The sequence below is a fragment of the Populus trichocarpa genome, chromosome 16 (assembly GCF_000002775.5).
Source record: "Populus trichocarpa isolate Nisqually-1 chromosome 16, P.trichocarpa_v4.1, whole genome shotgun sequence".
Lineage (NCBI taxonomy): Eukaryota > Viridiplantae > Streptophyta > Magnoliopsida > Malpighiales > Salicaceae > Populus > Populus trichocarpa.
The window spans coordinates 5,443,794-5,467,949 of record NC_037300.2 but is presented as its reverse complement, the minus strand read 5'-3'; the positions used below and the strand labels follow the sequence as shown (position 1 = coordinate 5,467,949).

The 24,156-nt window shown below is 31.3% G+C and overlaps 2 protein-coding genes and 1 long non-coding RNA gene across 4 annotated transcripts; 2 read left to right on the top strand and 1 right to left on the bottom strand.

Annotated features, from left to right (window-relative positions):
* The first annotated feature begins 5,369 nt into the window (after positions 1-5,369).
* LOC7465244 (protein GL2-INTERACTING REPRESSOR 1) lies at positions 5,370-6,714 on the top strand. Its single transcript, XM_024588198.2, has 2 exons — positions 5,370-5,795; positions 5,973-6,714. Exon 2 carries the CDS (start codon positions 6,009-6,011, stop codon positions 6,354-6,356), a length of 348 nt encoding a protein of 115 aa, XP_024443966.2. The 5' UTR covers positions 5,370-5,795; positions 5,973-6,008; the 3' UTR covers positions 6,357-6,714.
* Positions 6,715-14,274: 7,560 nt separating this feature from the next.
* On the bottom strand, positions 14,275-16,563 carry LOC112324519 (uncharacterized). The gene is made up of 2 exons (XR_002978420.2): positions 14,817-16,563; positions 14,275-14,720 (listed from the first exon to the last, which is right to left on the bottom strand). It is a non-coding gene; the product is annotated as an uncharacterized LOC112324519 (long non-coding RNA).
* Positions 16,564-20,292: 3,729 nt separating this feature from the next.
* On the top strand, positions 20,293-23,273 carry LOC7469962 (ubiquitin-conjugating enzyme E2 variant 1D). 2 transcript variants are annotated; one of them, XM_002323364.3, is made up of 4 exons: positions 20,293-20,494; positions 21,355-21,494; positions 22,295-22,420; positions 22,916-23,273. In XM_002323364.3, exons 1-4 carry the CDS (start codon positions 20,461-20,463, stop codon positions 23,054-23,056), a joined length of 441 nt encoding a protein of 146 aa, XP_002323400.1. In that variant the 5' UTR covers positions 20,293-20,460; the 3' UTR covers positions 23,057-23,273. The 2 variants fall into 2 exon arrangements, with proteins under 2 accessions (XP_002323400.1, XP_006373828.1); XM_006373766.3 differs by lacking the exon at positions 22,295-22,420 and having other exon boundaries at positions 20,315-20,494.
* The last annotated feature ends 883 nt before the right edge of the window (positions 23,274-24,156 follow it).

Here is a 24,156-nt window from a genome sequence, read left to right as displayed (position 1 = left end):
AGAGAAAAAGAATTTGGTTGGCCATGACCCAATTGATAGCGATTCACCCTTTAATCTTATCATCATCAATTGCTACCCAAAGTAAATTATTAATAGAGTGTTGTTAAAAAAAAATAATTTATCATAAAGTGCAGTGGGGGGTGAGGGGGGGACAAATGATATATTCAAGGAATAACATGAACTTACAAAGAAGATTAATGAAATTATGGCTAACATTGGTTGGAATTAAAGTCTGCATCTATGTTAGGAATCACATGACATCTTTTACATGGTTGTGTAAGTGATAAAACCGGAGAACTTTGTACACCATAATGATGACAATTATCTAAGGAATCTTAGAACATCTATCATTATTTCACATGGGCATGTTAAAATCACTTTAATAGTTGTTGGTAGAACCACTACTATAAATAGTCATTTCTTCTTCTTTACTTCAACATCTCATTCTTTTTTCTTCTGAATTCCTTGTGGTGAATCTTTTATATTCAAAGACATAGGTAAGGAACCTTACTCTTATTCTCTTGGTTTTTCCATTTGCTTTTAAGTATGTCTAGCTGGATTAAAAAAAAAAAAACTTTTGGTAGAGGTGACTCCATAGTTGGTACTTCTATCAGTAGGAATAGAGGGCAAGATCTTCTCATGAGGTGTATCTGCCTTCTGTACCTACACCTAATCCACACCTCAACCTCATGACTCATATAAGAACATTGTAGCTAATAATGCTATTAATCAGCTAATAGCTAACATAAGGGCAGGGTATAATCTTAGGACTTCACTTCCCCGTGAAAGACTAAGTAGAACACCAAAGGTAGCATGTTTAAACTTGTATATTTCTTTCCTTATCTAGTTTTGTTAAGGATATAATAAATCCTACTATAATCTATTTGAAGATGAGTTACACCTAGATGCGTGGATGACTATAGCAACTTTTGACAAATACTTAAAACTTAAAGGTCAAAATCCTATTGTTAACCTACTTAAATTTTACTATAGCCTGCCTATTTCTATTGAAGATTTTTTTTAAAAAAAGGTATGGCATGATTTTACATCTTTTCTAGGAAAAGAACACAAAATTCCTTGAAAGATATTTTTAAGGCAAGTCATTATCAGTAAAAAGTTGGAAGAGTGATTAGATCATGTAATGTTATAATGGTTTTATAACCTCTACTAAGAAAGTGGGGGGATGTTCTCTAATTTGAAGATTTTTTGTTGCAGGTAATGTTACTCCTCATTTGACTTCAAATTAAAAGAATGTGTTTTGAGATCTTGCTGATAACTATCAATATTACCTTCTTCGGTTGGCGAAAGGGTGGTACAAGAGATATTTTGTCATATTCCTGGTATTTTGTGCTGCATAATTGTTACACTGATATTTATCTATGTTGTATACATGTGGGCCCCACTTCTTAAGACGATTAAATAACCATAAAAAAAAAGCCTCAGATGCCTCATTTTCATTATCATCATTGTTGTCCTCTAAAGAGGAAGAGAAGAAAGAGTCTCAAGAGACAAAAAAAAAAAACCAAAAAAAAAACCTCTTAAAAATACAGCTCAAGAGGAGGAGGAGACTACAGAAGAACATGAAGTAGAGGCAATAGGTGAAACTCAACAAGAGAATGGTGAAATGGACACCAATTTGATATAAGAACAGTTAAGAGTAGGTATACTCTATGTTTGAGGAGCAAGAAAAGACGTAGTTCCAAGCCATTTTTTGGCTTATAATTACTAAAAACAAATTTATACTTTTGTATGATTGACTCTTTTTTTTTTTTAATTTGATCCTTCAACATTTGATTAGTTGAAAATTGAGCTTTGAGGTTTCTCAAATTTGGCGCTTTTGTTCAAATGATTCGAGGCACAAGCTTAATAGGTTAACACAAATAGACATTTTTGTTTTTTGGTTTATGAATTTAGCTTTTTGATTAAGCCCGAGTTTAAGATCTCGTTGGTTATGATTTAGGAAGATTAAATTAAGGTTACTTTTTTTATATTATTAAATTAGTCAAACTTATTAAACTCAATCAACTTAATACCCCAAGTCTCAAATTTATTTTACTTCTTTAGAAATCCTAGCATCGCCTTAACTTTGTTTTTCTTACGTACAAAATTTTTTATCATGGTCCGTGGTATTGTGTCAATCACTGATATAAGTTTAACCGGGTCATTTTATTTCTATCTTTTTTTAAATTTAGTTTTTTTTTTCGCTTTCAACCTTCGATATTTGGTTCATTATAATTGAGTTTTTTAATTTATTTTGATGTGAATTCCATGGTTTTATCACGATTCACACCCCATATCACGAGTCTCACAAGTTAACCATTATTAGCTCAAGTCAATACAATTTATTGTCTTAATATCTTTTAAAAAAAATATATATCATTTAATATATCATCATTTAAGCATTTTAAAAGTGTTTCTGTCATCATGCATCAAATGTGTAACTTCTTAATGTCTTAAAAAAATTTAGGCTCAATAAAAAATGAATCGACTCACAACATATTACTGAGCAAAAAGCTTTTTAAAAACATGACAAGAAATGTTGTTTAATAGATCACATGTATAATCTCATTGACATCTTGCAGTTGAGTCCATCTCTATTTATTCTAATGGATACAGATATGAATAATAAAAAAAAAAAACCTAATCAAGTTAGGGATGGTATTCTCTACCTCAATGAAGCTGTATATTCAATTTTATAAATAAATATAATACAAAGTCTTCAATAAAAGTATTAACATTTTTTTTTCTTGATTTGCTAATATAAAATGCTCTTGTTATCTTTTTCTTTTTATTTATTTGCAAAGACAATATTATGAATCTCTTTTTAATTTTTTTTTTGAAAGATTAGCTATAAATAACCTCTAATTTATATTATATTTAGTGTATATGGCTAATGAATAATGCATTTCAAATTTGGAAGTCCAAGACTATTCGAAATTAGTGGATACTCCTTTTGGAGACATAAACAGTATTGACAGCGACAAAGACAATTATTATTATTTTTTTCTTATGGAGACATGAGGCAGCGAATCTCTTATTTTCTCGCGTGAAGAGACGTTGATTTGATTTGGTCAGGGCCCCAAAAGGATATTTAATAATTGTTTAGAAGTGTGGTTTTAATTTATTTTTAAATTATTTTTTATTCGGATTAAAATAATATATTTTTTAAAATTATTTTTGATATTATAATATTTAATAATTGTTTGGAATTGTGGTTTTAATTGATTTTTAAAGTATTTTTTATTCAGGATTGTATTAAAATAATATATTTTTTTAAATTATTTTTGATATTATAACATTAAAATGATCTAAATTAAAATGTAAAAACAAACAGAGAATAAATAAAAAGCCCTAACAGGACAAAGAAAGGTGGGTCGACAAATGTTTGCCATGTTGATTTAAAGATTCTCTGTGTTTGGAACTGTAATAGCAATGATGATTCAAAATATATTTTTTTTTAGAAATATATTAAAATAAAAAAAAAATTATTTTTAACATCAGTAGATCAACGAATATTTACCACGTTGATTCAAAGATTCAATGTAGGGTGACTTTGAAATTATAATAGCAATGATGGTTCAAAATATTTTTTTTTGCTTAGAAATACATTAAAATAAAGTTTTTTATTTTTAAAAAATAATTTTTGACATCAACACATCAAAACAATCTAAAATCTGAAATCATAAAAAAAATTAAATAAAAAAATTTAAAATTTAAAATAAAATAGTTTACATCGTATTTCCAAATATGTCCTGGCCCATGCTGCTATGTTCTTCAGATTTGTGAGATTTTATGTTGACTTTTTTTCATTTCTGCCTAACTAGAATTTAAGGTTCTAACCTCTTGTGTTAGGTCACTTCAATCTATTTTTGCTCCAGAATATTTCCAAGGCTGATTGACCCAGATGAAAGCCTAAACTCAATCACCATGAGTTGATTTACATCTCCTTCATTCAAACAAAGTCAAGCTATTTTTGCATCAGTTGATTTATATTTTTATTCATCATATTATTATCTTAAGTTTAAGCCTTTTTTAAAGAAAAAAAACGAAAAGAAAAAATTGCAATGGAATAAATTAATTTAGTGTAAATGTTGGTAAAATTCCTCCGAAATAGCTCAATAAAAAGTTTTGTATTGATTTTCACCATGTATTTTTCACCGCATGAGTATACAAACAAGAGAGAGAGAAAGCGCCACAACACCTACTGGTTCAACTTATAACGTTTTTGAAAGTGTAGTTGCGGTTATTTTTTAAAATGTTTTTCATTTAGAAATGTATCAAAATAATATTTTTTTTATTTTTTTAAAATTATTTTTAACATTAGTGCATCAAAATAATCTAAAAAAGTAAAGAAAAATTAATTTGAAGTAAAGAAAAAAATAAAAAATAAATAATTTTTTTTAAAAGCGCTTTTAAAACACAAAAATAAACAGTACGTAATCCTATAGTTTTTCCTCTGGCTTCTTCATTAAATTAAATAAATATGTATTCTTTTGTATTTTTCAATTCAATGATCACTTAGTGAGACTCTGTTTTAACATACTAATATGCATCTAGTGAAATATATATATGTGTGTGTCTATATATATATATTCAAATCACATGGCAATATTGGTAATGCAACATGACTTTCATAAATAGTTATCCTCTAGAGCTTGTTTGGTATTTTAAAATGTATTTTGTTTTAAAATATATTAGAATAATATTTTATTTATTTTTAATATTAGCACATTAAAACAATCTAAAAACATCAAAAAAACTTAATTTGAAGTAAAGAAAAAAATATTTTTTTAAAGTATTTTTAAAATATAAAAACAAACAGAATCTTAATATATCAGCAATAATTTACTCTCTGAAAATTTTTAACTTCATTTGAAACTGCCCAAATTAAATTCGAATTTGAGTGATAGAATGAAATGGTAGTATTTAATAATTAATTAAGGGAGATAAAAATACAGAAAAGTAGAAGGATGATTCTGATATTTCACAAAACTTTTTGAAAAGAAAGCGGGTCACGCAAGGGAGGGATGGAGGGAGAGGTTTCGTTTTTTTTCTTCTTCTCTTCTCTGGTGGCTAATTAATTTGTTGGTGTTTCCTATGTAATTTCTGGGTGTTGCCATTTAATTTCTTATTGTTTTTCTTTAAATTTATAGTGCACTGGTGGCTATTTAAATTAGGTTTAGCTGTTATAGTTCCTTTTATTCCGTTGACATTTAATTTCTTGGTGTTTTTTTATTAAATTCTACGGTGGTGATGGCTCTTTCTTGAAAATGATTTTGGGCTCTAGCAAATTAGCCTTAAAAGCAATTGTGTTTTTCCTGTGGTCTATTTGCTCTCACACTACACTTTAAAACACCGACCCTTCCTCCTCCTCCTCTAAAGCAATGAATAAATGAATTCTTGGTGCACTTTTGTAATGCCGGCATTTACTCCAAGCTTCCCCATTTCTGCTTACTCCTTGTGATTTTTCCATTCATTAATACATTTTCTGTCCTCAATTTACACTCTTCTTCTACCGATACTTCAACGCAACTCTCTCTCTCTCTCTCTCTACACCCTCCACTTCTATCCCACCATTAAGGTAAGTTTTTAAAATAACCCCACCTCTCTCCCCTTGTTTCCTTATATATAATGGCCTTAGATGTCCAAACCCACCACCACCAAGTTCATGTTGATGGTGCTAGAGGTGCGAGTCTCGATTCAAGCCTAGCCACTCTCCATTGATCTCTTTCATAATACTACCAATCTCTCTTCTGCACAAATCGAATTAGAAGAGCCCCCTCCTCTCCCCTCAGGTTGGCAAAACTTCCTTGGCATACACGTGACTCCTTAATTTGAACATGGCATAACTTAGTTTTATGTGCCTTTCTACTAGGCGAAACACTTTCTGTTAAGCTCTTACAAATTCAGTCCAGCTTGTTATCAGTGTTTGTGTGTTGAATTAATCTCTCTGTTTGTGTTTTGTTTCTCAGGCAGGTGAGATATACTACAAAAACAAAACGTCAAGGATGAGTCGAAGAAACGGTAGCCTCCCAAAGCTTGACCTCAAGCTCAACCTATCACCACCAAGGGTGAACCCGAGAGTGGAGTCCCCAGGCCGGTCGGCAACAGTGTCACCAACATCCCCTCCAAGCTCATGTGTGTCGTCAGAGATGAGCCAGGATGACACTCTCAGATACTCTAGTAGCCCTGAGGCTACATCAATGGTGCTTGTGGGATGCCCAAGGTGCCTCATGTATGTGATGCTCTCTGAGAATGACCCTAAATGCCCCAAATGCAAGAGTACATGGCTGCTTGATTTCCTCCATGATAACACCACCACCACCACCACCACCATGAAGACAAGGAAGAGCTAGAGTAGTGCTAGCTCCCCTTTTAGCTAACTCTGCTATTATTAATTAGGCTTATATAGACTCCCCCCCCCCCCCCCCCCCCCCTCCTCCTCTCGTTGATCTTCTTTTTATCTCAGGTAGCGCTACTTGCACTCCACTTTTTAGCTACTTGATTACATGTTACAAGAGCTAAATATGAAAATCGAAAAAGCGGAGTGCCAGTAGCACTACTTCTCTTTTGTTTCAATCTCTTTTAATCGTAGATCAGAGTATGTACCATGTAGGCACAGAGTGGTGTCTCTGTTTCTTCCTGGGTTCCATCTTAAGCAGAAGAGAATATAAACGAGTTAACAGCAGCTGCTGCCCAAATTTTCCTATCAAATGCCTAGTATTCTCTGATGTCCTCTCTCTCTCCCTCTCCCTCCCTCCCTCCCTCTCTCTCTCTCTCTCTCTCTCTCTCTCTCTCTCATCTATTGATTTTTGGGTTTGATATCAGTATTCTGTATCCAAACACAGCAAGCCGCGTCCACAATTCCTTGTCATTCAGTTCCACTGAGATATGTGAAAGTACTCTACCGTTGATGGAAGTGGACATGACTCGAGTCCAACATAGTCATGAATACAAGCCCATGCCATGGCCAGGTGATCTTTGTGTTGCAAGGAATTAAAATTAAAATTAAAAAATCCTAAAACAGAGAACACTTTTATGGTGTCTAAATTCATTGTGGCTGGCACGATATTATTTTTATGATCCTCTTTGCTATTTCATTCTCACACCAGATGTTTACATCGATTCGTACGTTATAATTTATATTTATTTACACCGCATCCGCATGGACAAGGTAACTAGAAGTGCTTTAATATGTGAATTAAATATCAATTTTATAAAAAAAAATATTAATTTGTTGTTGGGAAAATTGAGAAAACAAGGAACAAAATTAACAAAAACAAATAAAGCATTTTATTTTTACTGCTCAAGAGACACAGGAAACTACAATTTATCCCTGAAATTTTAATTTTTTACATATTTGATAATTTTATGCTTAAGTTCAAAATTTTATTTTGTTTATATTTTGATATCTATACGACAAGGAGGAGAAATAAAGACATTAAAAAAAAGGAGAGAAAAAATATTCAGTCAAGCACATTTCAGTAAAAAAAAAATACTAATTTTAATGTTAATAGATTCATTTTAAAAAAAGTGAAGTTATATGGATATGATTTCAAACTTTTATGTTGCTGGAAAAATAAATCTAAACTCAAGAAGTTTTCATGAATTAGCCTATTTTTCTTATTGAACCAGTTTTGTATTATTTTGGTGTTAAAATAGGTATGCTAGGGTTTTTATGATTTTTTAGATGTTTTTAAATTAAAAAAATTTAAAAAATAAGTCTTTTTTAAAATTAAAATAAAACTCAAATCTAGCTTTCTTGCCATGAGATGTGGTTGGAATATTTTTTTTATTATTAATATGGGTGTTCATGCCAAGTTTACGAATATTTAAATTAATCTCACGATTCTAAAATTAATAATCATATAAGATTTTAGTATTTTTCAGGAAATTTAAAATTATAATTATTAAAAAATAAACTTTAAACTTAAACAGTTGAGTTAAATGTTGATCTAGTTGGAATTTCAACCAGAGGACATACCTAGCATTGTAGACTCTCATTTTAAACTAAGCAAGCGGTACAATCCTTATAGGTACAGCACAAGGCCTCTTCTAATATTACCCTTTAAATTTTTAATTTTTTTTAATAAATTTACTATGAATAAAATAATTAAAATAATATTTTAAATATTAACAACTCTGATCAAAATCTTCAAATAATAGTATAGTTTTTATAATAAGTTTAACAATTACTTTTTAAGTTATTATATATGAATCTGATTTGCAAGTTTTATAAAAACTATTCTCATGAACATTAAATGAGAATAAAATATATAGTTTGTTATTATTTATTATAAATTTTTACATAGTTTTCAAGATTAATTGTACCTAATTATTATTATTTTTTTATTTAAACTTGCTTTTTAGATAATGATAAGTTTCTTATTAAAAAGCAATGATTCTTATAAAAAACTCATATGTTTATATATAAAAAAATTAATTAAAAAAAGGATTTTTAATTGAAGAGATGTATTTTTTTCCTTCTTGATTTAAATGATTTAGAAATTTATGATTATTTATTTTAATTAACCTTTAGTTTCTTATATATTCACAAAATATGTTGCTAATAAAAAATAATTTTTTTTTGTAAAAATAAAAAATATATTAATAAGAAAAATCATATTTATTTATTTTTGAATTGGAAATAATTATTTTCATTAAAACAAAAATAAATAAATCCAATTTTAAAAACTACCGTGCGATATTAGGTGCGCAGAAAATCAGTTTAGAGCTACTTTCACCATGTGACCATGACACATAAGCCTCCAGAAACAGAGGAGGTGCTTTAAGTTGATACATTCTACACCCTTGAGGCTTAAACTATACTTAGTAATTTCGAAGAATTCTCTTACACTCACAATCCCAATATATATATATATATATATATACTTAACCAACTTTCATTAGCAAACATAAATATAATATATCTTTTCTTTGTGAATGAAACATAAATAAAATATCTGAATACAATATCTTAAACACCCTCAAATAAATTACCATGGTAGTTAATGCCTACAAAACCCAAATAGAAACCACAAAACCATAGCCGAACTCTCATGTATTTTCACCTAATATTTAAATTTTTATCTACGAGGTATTTAAAGGTATCACAGTATTGTTTTTCAAAGTAATTTTTTTTTCTTGAAAATATATTAAAATAATATATATTTTTTTATTTTTAAAAAATTATTTTTGATATCAACACATCAAAACAATTAAAATACATAAAAAAATAATTTTAAAAAAATAAAAAATTTAAAATTTGACCATTTCTTATTTGGAACACAGTGCCAAACAGGAACACAATATACATGTCAAATGACAGTCTGCGCATATGTATAATTTTAAGTAGATGAAGAGGGTGGTTCTAGCATTCAAACAAGGGTGGCTATATGAGATTGAAAGGCCATTAAAAACACATAAATGCAAGAGTAATTGAGACAGTTGAGAATAATGAAGGGTATTACGTCAGATGATAAATACAAATTTAATTCCACCTTCATCACTCTCTTTAATTTCTGCGTTTTATTTTCTTTAGCTTTCCTTTTCATTACTAAATCTACTCATCTCTCACTGCATGCAACCTCTCTGGTGCCATCCTCTCATTTTGGTAGATCCTCCTTGTGTCCATGTTCTCCCCATTCAATTCTCCTCTCTCCCCTTTAATTTCTCTTCAAGCCCTCCTTCCTTTACTCAACGTGTACGTACGAGCTCTTTAATCTCTCTCGTGCCTCCCTCTTTCTCATGTTGTTAGTGTTGAGATTTTAAATTACAATATAAAAAAAAAAAAACATAGGGAATATGCAGAAGACTACCTAATCCCATGTTAAATACCCGGTATTTAAGACATTGTAGTAAGAGATATGGCAAGGGAGTCATCCTCAACTATACCGTAATAGCTTTATTGCGAGGTTGACAGAACCTTTAAAAAAAAAAAAAAAAAAAAACAGAGTCAGATAATTTAGCCTAGGTCGTGCATACATTAGAATGATTCAAGGAATTCCATCTAATCGTGTCGCAAATCAAAGGCATAAACACGAGAGAGCCCGCATTCAAAAATGAATGCAAGGGACCACAAGCACATTAAGAAGCTGGTAATATTTAAGGATAAGTGTGTGGATTAAAGTTCTAATTATAAGAAGAATGGCCGTGTAAAATGAGATTTTTAACGAAAACGAGTAATTTTTTTTATCTAATTGTTGGGTCATATTAAAATTTTACAATCAAAAATTAATTAACCTTTAATGTTAGTTAAGGTCGGAAAATAATCTAAATTAAACATGAAAGATGTTGTTTTGAGATTTTTTTTTATATATTTCTAGTTATTTTTATATAATTATTTTTATTTTCGTAATTGTTTTGGTTTATTTTCGCGTTACAACCTAGATGGGTTTAATCAGAATTTAAACTTGAAAGCATATTTTTAGAATACATTTGATATTATAAATATTTGAGAAACCCTTGTTTTATATTTTTCATAATACCTTGCGTCATATGCGCAGTTTAAACACCTAGGGGCTTAATTAAGTGGCTTATACTTTATATAGGGATGGTTATCGGGAGAAGACCACCATTAACAAATTTTGAAGCAGTAAATGGCAGGCCAAGCTAGCACTGGAAGTGTGCGTATAGGACCTGCAGCCATTCAAGATCAATATAAGCTCAGCGTAAACAAACCTATTTTAATAATTTATTTAATAGTTTAAATTTTTTTGATTGAGATGATTCTTTGATATGGTACCAGAATTTTGATGGCTAAGTGGTCATGAGTTTGAATCTCACCATCCCTTATTTATTTGTCAAAAATTAAGCACAAGGTAATATGAGTCTATACAAGTTTCAAGTCCAAAAAGATTTCACTTGAGAAAGTGTGTTAAAGAATAATATAAATTATATCATAAGATCTCATCTAATAACTTAAATTTTTTTGAATTGAGATGGTTGTTTTACAATATAAAATAAAAATTATTTTGATTGGATTGACAATAAGCTATGACTTGTTTTTTTTTTATCCTTTCTTTTGACAAATAGCCAACCTCCAGCTGAAAAAGATTCTTCCATATTATCCCTTATCTAGGCCCTGTTTGTTTGCTGGAAAGTAGTTTTCTTTTGGAAAGTGAATTCCGAGAAAGTGAATTATTTTCTGATGTTTGGTAGTGTAATGGAAAATAAGGTGGAAAACACTTTCCAGTGTTTGGTTATGTCATGAAAAATGAGCTGGAAAATAACTTATTAATGTTTTATTTTTTTCAAGTTTATTAAAATAATAAAGAATAAATATTACAAATTAAAAAGTTGAATGGGAATGAAATTAAAAAAATATATAATTTTATAAATTATCTCAAATAAAATAAATAATAATCAAAATAATAGAGATCAAATCTAAAAAATAAAAAAAATAAAATATGAAGAAATTAAAATAATAATAATTAACATTTCATAAATTATTTCAAATAAAATAAGTAATAATAAAAAAAATATGACCAAATTTGATAGATAAAAAATTTAAATTAAAAAATGATAAGGAAAAAGCAAATAACAATTATAAAAATAAGGACCAAAATTAATATAAAAATTAAATTCTAAGGGATGAAATTGAAAAACAAATATTCAAAACAAAATATATATAGCAATCACAAGTTTGAGGACCAAATTTGATATAATCAGCAAATAATATGACATTTCTAAATTTTTCACAACTTCTGGAAAGTGTTTTCCATCCAAAATAAAAGGAAAATACTTTTCTGGAAATCAAGCCAAATTTTTCTTTGACTAGAAAATGTTTTCTGTTGACCGAAAAGTGTTTTTGTTGACCAACTTTTCTAATAACAAATAAATTTAAAAAAATTTAAAAACTAATTTTTGAAAAACCAGTTTTTAGCCACCGGTCAAAGGAGTGAACAAGAAGACAAAATCAAGCATTTAATTACTCCATTAAAACATCTGACAGAGCATTTAATCAGCATCTAGAAAACAAACTTGGTGTATAGGCAAGCATTAATCCTTCGGGCAGTTCTCAAAGCCCATGCAGTTATCAAAATTTGGTGCTCCGGTGAAACTGAAAAACTTGAATCTATAATGGGTTTGCCTTTGGTTTCAAGCTCACGACACCTGCTATATCATGGCAGTTCTGTGAAATCCATAGAAGGTCTGATTTCTGAACTTCATGGCTGAAGAAGCATTTTGCATGGCAACGCAGAAGAGACCAAGAAAAGGAATACTTATTTAATAAAAGGGAAAGGAAAAACTCACCTTCCATAACACCACAAACCTAATAAACAGCTCTAAACCGAGAAGAGCTTTCCATTTTCTAAATAATGGGTGATCTGAGTTCATTAACATACAGCAACAGAGAATTGACTAAGCCCACCAGTCGGGGTAAAGGGCTATCATATTTGAAATTTGAGGCACACATACAGACAACCACTCTAGTTCAACCAAAAGAAAGGAAAAAAAATAACTATCTTGCTTAATTTTATTTAGATTCTTGAAAGTTTAGTTAGAAATCTCAAGAATGATTTTTATATTATTTTTCAGCTAGCAGTAAGAGATGGAAAGAAGATGGCAATTTACTCCGAACCAGGTGTCATGATCTAAAATCTAGTATTCAAGCCATTTTTCAGCTCGGTATTTACTTCCAATCTCTGCTTAATTATTTCTTTCGAGGCTGTACACGATGCGAGCACGATCCAGTCTTCTAATAGAATGAAATGCCATACTCTTTGTTCAACATGAAATCCATAATCCAATTAACCATCCTTAAGCTTTTTGGTTGCTGATTTCTCAATCAAGTTTATTGGATGAGGGAAACTGTCAACAACTTGATGAACTCTACTATCTTAAAGATGATGAGCAGAGATGAGTGCTAACACAAAAGTGAACTGTTATCCTAACCAAAAGATGATGGAGTTCAAATGCTACTGGAATCAAATAGCAAAAACAACACACTACAAAATCCAAAAACCCAGCAGAAGAGGGAGAACCCTCAACCAAAAAATGAAGTGATCCTTTAAGTTTTGAGGGAAAACCTAAAACAGAGGACACCAGAAAAGAATGGCATACTGAAAGCATTCATGCTGAGAAACAGCTAGCAGAAATCACTTGATCAGATGAGAAGGCTGGTGAGGCAAGTCTTCTTTTCTGCTAGAACCATAGCCAATGAGATTACCAAAAGACTAATCTAAGACTGCCAAGGCCCAGGCTTGAATCAGACTAGTACGACGTTCAAACTATAAAATTCTTTTTATACTCAAATCCAATTAGGAGGAGGATGCCTCTCAAAGGTTATGTTGGTCAGAACATTTTCCTCTCAGCTTCACAACTCTGATCGCATGGTGATGCATCCATCTAGTTTAAGGAAGCTGGTGTTGGTCATAAAAACCAATGGTAACGAGACAAAAGGACCAATCTACTACTAGTAGTAATAGAATAATTACATACTTGTAGACACCAACAGACTTCTACAATGGATATAGAGGCCAATTCCTCAACTGGATAAGGCTTTCCCTATGTCATGCCTCGAGTAAAATGGTGTTTAACTGACGGAATCCGAATGAAAATTGTGGCTGTAACACAAAAAGGCGTGCTTGAACTAGTAACTGGTCCCTCAAAACAATTCCAATGTTACTTCTTCTCCCTGCCCCTTCTAGTTTGTACAATGAAGTTGCCCCAGAAAGACTGTCTTCAAAATTAAAAATAATTCATTTCCCAGATGTTTACTCTTACCTTTTCCCCTTCTTTTTTCATGCAACCAGTAAACTAAAAGAAGGGGAAAAGGTAAGAGTAAACATTTGAGAAAGCTAAAAAGTAAAAAGCTAATGATGGGTATCGCAGAATTACCAAAAACTAAAAAACTAAAAAAAAAAATGGAAATCTTCCTGAGAGTGTATTTAGCTGAAGACATTCAACGCTGATCTTTCACAAATCTTAATCTCCCCCTTTAAGGTGAAGCTAAGAGTTTGAGAATCTTAAGTCTTAACACCAATAGTACTCTGAAAGCAAACAAATTGATGAATTGGAGACTCTGAGCATTCCGAATATGGAGTATCCTGAAAGCTCTACCTTCCTTTCTGTAAAGGTAAATCCTTTGTTCTCTAACATTTCAACAAATAACAACGCAGAATTTCTCCATGCAGACTCCCGCACCTCATCCTTGCAAGTCACAATTTGTGAATTTTAACAAAGCTACTTATCGTATGTTCGAACTAACCTAAAGCTAAACTACACTGCAAACGCAAACACAAACACATGCCCTGTCATGGCAAACACATCTTCAACAATTGTTGTTGTAGTAGTCATTCCAATTATCTCCATTGACTGTCATACAATTCTTACCGATGCTATGCAAGAGGAAAGGAAAACCATTATAAAACAAAATTATGATTCAAATTCATAATGGTTCCCTCCCTCCACACAGTAGAGACATTTCCAATTATTTCTTGATGCATACACGACCTATTCTATTCAATTTTGCATTCCGAATTAAGACTTGAACATTGCTGCGGATGAGAGTGTAATTTTTGTAGCAAGTAGCAACTATGTCACAGCAAAGATATGTTCACAGGATCAACTTTAACCTCAGGACAGAGCAAGTCAGGCTCAACAAATACTTCTGTGCAGCTGAAGAATAAAATCTACAACTTTGACGTGGACACCAAAAGAGAAGTCGTTGAATCAGGAAAAAAACTTCTACCACGGCTCAACACCCCAGCTCCACCCTAGCTCAAAGTCAACCTCTTAAATACAATCATATGATAAATTCTGAAAGTAAATATAGCACCATAATGATGTTCAAATGTATTCTGCATATTTACCTGTTCAACTCTTCTTCTCAAAATAAGAGCAGGGCTATATGAAAGATGAGTCCAAAATCCTGAGGTTCTTAGAAGGCAAAAACAACCCATGTTTTGATGAACAAAACCTTTAACGGGTTATCTTGTTGTAATTCTCCCCAACCACTTCTGCTTCTAATATATTTGTCACAATACCAAATTCTCTATTCTGATCAACTCTCCTAGCATACTTCTCAGTAGAGACAGAGCCCTTCTTCAACCTCCTGTAGTAGATGATATCCCAAGGGCGAGCAGAACAAAAGTAAGTCCCAGCAGGTAAATTCTTTTCGTTCTCATCTTGGCAATCAAGGCCGTAATGCTTCAGAACCATGCTTAAATCCTCTGCAGGAATGCTTGTTGAACGGCCAGAGGATAATTTGTCAGGAGCTTCTGGATCCAATTCTTCGAAGGAAGTTGCACATGCTCCAATTCAAATGTGTCAGAATATTGACATTCCACCTCTAACACAGGCTCAAGAGAGAGATTTCCAGCAGCAAATGCCCCTCTCTCTAATAGTATTGGTGTGCTTGAATTAGTTACTTTGTGAAATGTATCGGACACCATTAGGCAGTCATTTTATCCTTCTGAAGAGTGATTCTTTTCCATTTCATCATCTGCTTTGGAGGATGACACTGCATTGTCATTCACAGCCACCATTTTCAATCCATGTTTTTCACCCTGCAAGCCGGTACCACCTTCTACTGGTTGCACTTCCTCCATCAAAACTTCCTTGGATTCAGGTGTTGTCGCATTATCTGACGAACCTTTCATGTTATCTGAAGAGGATGGTCAAGGTCGAACAAGTGACCCAGACAAGGATAGGGATGTAGGAGATATTGATCTTGACTTTGTTTTAGAACTTTTGAATCTAGAGAAGTGTGATCTCGAACCAGATCTTAAGCTGGAAGATACTTATTTTGATCTAGAATGGGAGAGAGACCTTCGCAGATGCTTGGAGTAATGAGATGTCGAAAGCAATCTAGATGTGATGTGGTCAGAATGATGAGGAGATTAAATTGATCGTCTCCTTTTCTTTGTAGCATGTGTTTTTGGAGATTCAATTTCCTTCCTACCTCGTTATTTCCTTTCGTACTTCTTTTTCTTGACTGATCAGTTTCCTTTGCCGCAGGACATCTTCCTCTCCTTGTCACCCCTTCTTGCCTTCCTGAACCAGATTATTCTTTATCATTCTTGAGTCTACTTCCTTGTATAGCCTCTCTACTTGACCGGAGCTATTCCTGTGACCTGGATCCAACTTTTTCCAGCTCGACTTTACCTCTACAACTTCTATGGATATCATCAGTATGCCTACGGCCAGACCTAGTGACCTTTTTCCATGAAGCATTTTCCCGGGGACAATTGCGCATTTTGTGACCCTGAGTCCCCATATTTGTAGCAAGTTTCCTGGGATTTTGATTCCTTTAGACGTTTAAAGTTACATCGCTGATGTAATCTTCCCCTACATTCTCTTGAGAGCTTTGTAAAGCAAGAGTACCACCAGAATAGGCCTTCTCAAGATTTCCATCATTTCAACTATCAAAACCTTGATAGGGATCATATCAGTCAAATCCTACCCCATTTTCAGCGCCAATTTGATTTGACGGGTCACGGAATTATTTGCCCCGTCTATCATTGTCCACTGCTTCAGTTCCAACCCTATCTCTTTCATCTAGAAAATCTTCTCTGTAACCCTGATGTTCTTTGTTTTTTTGAATTATTTGATGTTCTTTGTTGGTGTGGCCTTCAATGTCATCTTGACGGTTAACCATCTCTTCGTCATGATGTCAGCAGAATTAGGTATTCTGCTACTCCTATCTGCTTCACTAATACTCATTCTATAATCTTGTTGATAATTGGAATTCAATTTTCTTTTTATCACAATCAAAAAAGTTAAAAATTATTAACGAAATATTTCGTCAATGTTTAGAGAAAAATTTTGTTGATATTTGAATTTCTAAAACCGGTCATCGATGAATTTTGTAATTTCATTAACATTTTTTCAAACAGGATGCTAACGAATTATTCGTGTTAAAAAATTAGATTTTATCGCTTATTTTTTTTTAATAAATTCATTAAAAATTAATTTTTAATGAGATATTTAGTTGTCTATTTCGTTGAAAATTCTCAAATCTTATGTAACTCTTTGACAAAATATGTGTGAAATTGTCATGAGCAATGCTGATGAAATGAACTTGTATATTAACAATTTCTTTGGTATTTTTATTATTTTTTTGTTAGTTGCTATAATAACTTAGCTAACCCAAACAATAAAAGAAAACTATAACAAGGCTTAGAGATCCTTCATACTCTATCTAGAAATTAAATTCACAAAACACAAAGCAAACATGACAACAAAAACAACTACTAATGGCTTAAAAAGCCTTCCACTAAAGAAAAAAAAAAATTGTGTTCCAAGCCAAAATCACTAGCAAAATCTATCATTGGATAAGAAACTTTTGAGTGCTTTATCCACTTCAAAAATAAAAAAACAAACAAGTAAACCACCACCACCACCACCAAGCTTAGGATCCTTAGGTGCAACACCCTTAGGCCCGCCCTTGGATTGTGTTTTCCATGTCTTGGCGATCAATTCAGTTTTCTTTGCCTTGTTTTCATCTTTAGTTTTCTTGATTTCCTCCTTGATTTCGTTGAATAAAAAAAAAACAACCATTAAAAGAAAAGGCATAAAGAATCTCCTAACTTCTCGTAGAGCAACTTTACGAGCAGCATCGCAGACTTTAGGCTTCTCAATTCTCCTTTTCTGCATAACTTCCAAGGTAAACCTTGAATAAGGCTTCTTATTAAAATGGATACATTTTTGGTTTTTTGTTTGCAGCATAGGCTTAATTTTGCTTTTAGTTTTTAACTATTGATTTCTATATCAAATATTAATGAGAATATTTATTAATATCATAACTATCAATTTTAAATTTATTTTTTTATTAAAAATAAACTTAAAATCCAATAACTAATTATAAATTTCACAAAAATCAATTTTACTTGAACTCTTAATTTAACAATAAAATCAAGAAAATATAATTGATACTCATTCAATTAATTATCATTTGTTCAATTATAACACACCTAACTTACAAAATCAAACTCAATTTCATCAAATGACAAATAAAATCAGTTTTCTTTAATTCCCAAACATACCCTAACTTACAAATCATGCATTAATACAATAAAATCATCTAGGAAAAAGTAGTAAAACACTTAAATATACAAGCTAATTACAAATACTATCAAAAAATTTAATAAAACATATACGAGTTACAAATACAAGTTTGTTTACTTGGTGTAAAGAAGGTTAACAAGAAATATAACCAAAAGAAAGTTGACGCTACTAACAAATATAGGTTGATGTCTATGGCTAGATTTGATAATTAATTGGAGGAAAGGGGATGCTATTTTGAAAGACAATGAAGAAGAAGAAATAGGTGGAAGAGAAAACTATTGGGTTTTAATTCATTTAAATTTATAGATGAAATTTCCATCCCTAATTTTATTAGCATTATTGACATGTCAAATTGCCAATAAATTTTTTTATTTTTTATATTTCATCATAATTTTTATCAGCAATTACCTATGAAAAACATTTCATTACTATTTTTATCGAAAATTATCGATGAAAATATTATGTTGCTATTTACATCAACAATTACTAATGAAATATTTTTTATCAACATTTTCATTTTTATTTATCTAGAGTTCCTATAAATTGTGGCTCATTAACCAAAAAACTAAGATGTGAGACATTATTACTACGGAGTGTAATGTGGACAAACTTATTGCATTATATTGCACTATAGACTTCAATAATATAGTTAACATTTCATTACTATTTTTATCGAAAATTATCGATGAAAATATTATGTTGCTATTTACATCAACAATTACTAATGAAATATTTTTTATCAACATTTTCATTTTTATTTATCTAGAGTTCCTATAAATTGTGGCTCATTAACCAAAAAACTAAGATGTGAGACATTATTACTACGGAGTGTAATGTGGACAAACTTATTGCATTATATTGCACTATAGACTTCAATAATATAGTTACCTTTTTGTCCTTGAGTTTCTTAGATGGCTAAGTGGTTTAGAAAGGTTGTTTTTTGTTTTTTTTTTTTTCATTTTCTTGTTTTTAAAGCTCATGGTGTTTTTAGATGAGAATAGGTTGAAACATGAATATCCAACCCAAAAAACCCATCCCCTTATTTTTTTCGATCACCATAGTGATGGCTAAAATATATGTCTATAACCCAACAGATGATATATTATCATTCACAACAGGTAATGCATCGTTTGTTACCTTTATTTTTTTAATAAGAGGTGGAAGACAGTCATTTACCTCTAAAAAAAAGAAAAAAAATATGATCCAAGCATGTGGGTCCATCTTAGGGCCAAGCGCCTATGCTTTTTTTATGGCCTAGTCACATTGGACTACTCAAATCTGCACTTGGTCTATCTTTTTTAAAATATTTTTTCAATATCATCCTTCAATTTAGGCTTTTGTTGGATTTTTTATTGTTTTGTTTTTAATTTTATTATTCAATATTTAGTTGATTTAAAATTGATCTTCATATTTTATTATCATATAACTAGATAAAAAAATTTATTGAATCTAATGAAGTTAATTTGAGTCATGGATTTAATAGGTTTTCCCTGATTGACCATGGTCAATCTAATATGTTTCTATTTTAATGTTTTAAAAATATAATCTTGAGATTTTTTTTAAATTAAACCATGATTTTACTAATCTTTCATTTTGTTTTTAGACCCGTGCACCTGTAGTTTTTTTTATCATTTTTTATTATTTAGTTTTTTTCTTTTAGACCTGTGAAGTTGATTATGTCATATTTATACTATTTCCATATAATTTAATTTGAAATCTATACTAAAACATTCATCAAATGGTAAGTTTTACCTTTTGAAATGAGTTTAATGAAAATGCACCACTTACACAATTTTTTAGGTTCAAATTTGTTTTTTTCTCCAACTCATAACATAGCATGCCATTCATATAGTGTATTTACTATTTTCAAGTATTTGAGCCTAAAATAGTAACATAAATGATAAACCAACCAATTAAACATGTACTTAACATAGTAATTGTAATAGTTTTTGTGATTTAAAAAAATAGATTTTAAAAAAATACTTTTAACTATAGATTTAAAAGTTGATTTAAAAAATATATATTTAGTTAAAATTATTGTTAAATAAATTTTTACATGTAAAATAAATAAAAAATAATTCTCCATGGATGAAAAACAAATCATTTTAATTCTTACAAAATTAAATTTTAAAAAAAATTATATACAAGTTTAATATAAAAAACAAAAACTATTTTACTAAACAAATGGTTTTTTCTTTCTAATTTGGAAAAAAAACATAAGTTACCATACTATCTAACGGTCTGTAACCATCCGAGCAGAGCCTGCCAGAGTTTTTTTTTTTATTATTATTATTGCTCAAAGTTTATTCTCCACTTTGCCAAGTCGACTTCATTGTTCCCAAGATTCTCCTCTCTATCTCTGACTCCTCGCTCTCTCGTATTCTCTCTTCCATTTCAACCAGATCTCATCAACACCGACAAACAGGAGCCTCAATAGTGAAACCATCCATGACGTTTGGCTCAGGAGGATCCAGTGTCGTGGGTTAGTCGCTTATTCGATTTTTAACAATGATCCGCCGGCTTTGACTTCTGCCTTTTGTTTGATAGTTTATGGATTCTGTTATTTATCCATCTTGTGTGTTTTGTTGGGCTATGTTCAATTCTTTGATTTGGGATTATGGGTACCTGTCGTTAGCCTGTAATGGTTGTATTTATCTTGCGTTTTATTGTTATTTTTTTTAATTAAATCTGCTTCTGGATTGTTTTTATTTGGAAAATTGATGGGTTCTTCAAATTGGGTGATTGCAATTGTGTATGGGTCTAATCTGCTTGATTATCATGGCAATCAGTCTGTTTATGGAAACTGAAATTTTATGTTTTTGATGAAATTGTTTTTGAACATATTCACTTCAACGTGTTCAGGACTTAGTCTATGATTGTTATAGATTGATAATTGGCGAGGAGCTGTTTGCTGTAAGGTTGCCGGAAGATATAGCTAATAATGTTATAATGGTGTTTTCACACTTATTGGGCGTTGCTTTGTCAGGTCTTGGTTTGGTGGATTCTGAGGTGTGGCTGTACTTGTGCAGGCTCGTGTTCATATCATACTTTAAGCAAATTTGTAGAATATCTAGTTGTTGAGTTAAACTATTAAGTGGATTCTTCTATCTCTTCAAGAACTGAGCTTTGTACTGTATGAAGGTTATGTCTTTGAAAACAATGGAATTTGGTAGTATCTTTGTAAAAATCTCTAATTGTTTTACAGTTAGTTTGGAGCTTGAACTTGTTTAGCATTTCAATTATTATTATTATTATTATTATTATTATTATTATTATTTTGCTTTTTATCTCATTGATGATGTAGAAGATTGGGTGATATTGACTATTTAAGTTTCTATGCAGTCCCTCGGAACTTCAGATTGCTGGAGGAACTTGAACGTGGAGAAAAAGGCATTGGGGATGGCACAGTAAGCTATGGAATGGATGATGGAGATGACATTTACATGCGCTCTTGGACTGGCACTATAATTGGTCCTCACAATGTAATTTCTTGATATTTATGTTCATAATTGTCAAAACTATCCATAGGATGAGACATTATGCTTGTGCATTTGCATGTATATGCAGTCTGTTTGAGAATGCCACTGGCCTAGTAAATGATCTTATTTCAAACACAGAAAAAGAAATATAGCATCTGTATGGATCCTAGGTTTGATGTTCCTAAAGGCCTGAAATTCTGGTGGTTTTTGTAATGCAACAGATAGGGTCTTTAACAATTTGTTGGACTCTTGACTTGTTATTGCTATGCAGCTGCTTAAGATTTGGTTTTGAGCTAGCATAGTGATAGGTTTGCTTTAGACTGCACAGTCTTGGGTGTCATTCATTACAACATGTCATACTCATTTTTTTTTTTTTTTTGAAAAAACTCCTTTAGTATAGGTGGTGGCTTTCATTAATCATGGCAATGAGCTCATTTGCTTCATTCTTTAGTAACTTTGAGAACATAATTACTGTATCTGTGTCCATTGATAAAGTGTTGTGTATTACATGTTTGAAGTGATGCTAGATTTGCTAACGGGCTTAAATTTGTTTGATTTAGTTTGCTTGGGGAAATCTCTGAAATAAGGGGGAACTATTCAGATTAAAATGTAACAATTTTAAAAACAAGGAGTTAGCTTTTAAACTGCTTCCTTATTCAAACAATTGAAGTGAAAAAAGAAAAAGAAAATCTTTTTTTGGTGGAAGCTTACTGCAGAATAAATCTTTTGTGGCATGTGTTAGTGGGTTTAGCTTCTACAAATCTGGATGCCTTCCAAGTTTAATGGCTTCTTTTTTATGTCAGACTGTACATGAAGGTCGAATTTATCAGTTAAAGCTCTTCTGTGATAAAGATTACCCGGAGAAACCACCAAGTGTTCGCTTTCATTCACGGATCAATATGACTTGTGTTAACCATGAAACCGGAGTGGTATAGTAGCACATTTCTGCTTATCTATCTTATTCTATGTTGTACTGATTGCTGAAGTTTGATTCATGCCGTGGAACTTTCTGCTACATTATGTACTCATCCATCCCAAATTGATAGTTCATCATGCAAAACAATAAAAAAAAATTAGTGTACTTCCAAGTTTGGGGAAATAGAATTTCTAATTAATTTGTGGGGAATGAAACAATCTATTAGTAGAATGCAGAACGTAATTGTTATCTAATTTTATAAATTAACTAATATCTTCTTTTTTTTCTTTTTGCTTACTTGACTAATATTATTGGACTGTGGGAGTGGTTTTTTCTATCATGATATCTGGATGCTAATGTGTAAAACCCCATTTTCCACTCCCATGGTTCTGGTTCATCCAACACTTTGGTTTATTACCAACACTTTGGTCTATGCATCATAATCGTGGGCATTATTAATCCAATTTTTTTTGTTTGGTAAGAAGCTGATAACATGCAATTCATGCAGGTGGAACCAAAAAAGTTCGGACTTCTTGCAAATTGGCAGCGAGAGTACACCATGGAGGACATACTGACACAGCTGAAGAAGGAGATGGCAGTACCACACAACCGTAAGCTGGTCCAGCCTCCTGAGGGTACCTGCTTCTAACTTCCGAGGTCATAAAGATAATGGAGCATATTGTTTTTGCAATATGCAATATGTAGTTTATAATCCAGTGTTGGTCTCTGGGGAATGCCCTAAAAAAGTTTCTCCAGTTACCTTTTCATGGCTTCATTGACATTTTGTCTGTCTTATTTCATGGAACTGTATTAAGGGATGCTGTTTGATTAATGGGATTTATCAGTGTGTCAAATATTTAAAAACACCCATCAAGCAGTAATTTAGTTTTAGCATCATGAGCATATACTTACCTTTATGGTCTCCTTTGGGTGTTCGCAATGTGCCTTCTGTGAATGTAACGAAGCCTTCTACTGTGAACAAGTGACTCTGGGTGTCGATTTCCGTGGAATGGCTAGCTTTTTATCATCGGAGCCCGTGCTTACATAAATTATAGAACCTAAAGACAGCATCTGAACTGCATTGTCAAGCGAGAAGAACAGGTGTCCTTATATATGTTTCAATGTTTTACAATTTCCTCCGTAGCGTTGAGGAGGTGTTTGGTATTCTAGATAAAGATAATTTTTTATTTTAAGTTGATTGGAGTATTTTTGGTTAGTGTAAAAATTAATTTTTATATTGTCTAAGGTTGTTTTAATGGAAAATTTTTTGTTTTAATAAAAAAATAGGATAAGCTTGCCTAATTTTTTGTTTAAAGGTTGTTATTTACAAAATGATTATATTGATTTTCATAGAAAATAAAAAAAATGAAAAGGATCAAAATGATAAAATTAAAAAAAAAAAAAAAAAAAAAAACCATCCATGGGTTTTACTCTAGTTGTGGGTGAGCTCAGGTTTGTTTTAGGTTAACTTAGGTCAATTTTTTTTAAAATCCAAACTTCTATTATTGATTTATCAATTTGATTGATGAGTGATGACTTAGCTCAGGGTTGACTAGAGATAAGATCTGGATCACAAGTCGGGAGGATTAACCCGAGTTTTTTCAAGTAAATATAAGAATAAAAGTTGTTATTATCATAATTTTAGAACTCGACTTAAGAATTGATTTGAGACAAGGTCTAGGTTATGAGTCCAGTTAATCATTAACCCGAGTCAATGTAAAAATAAAAGTAGTTATTATTATAGTATTA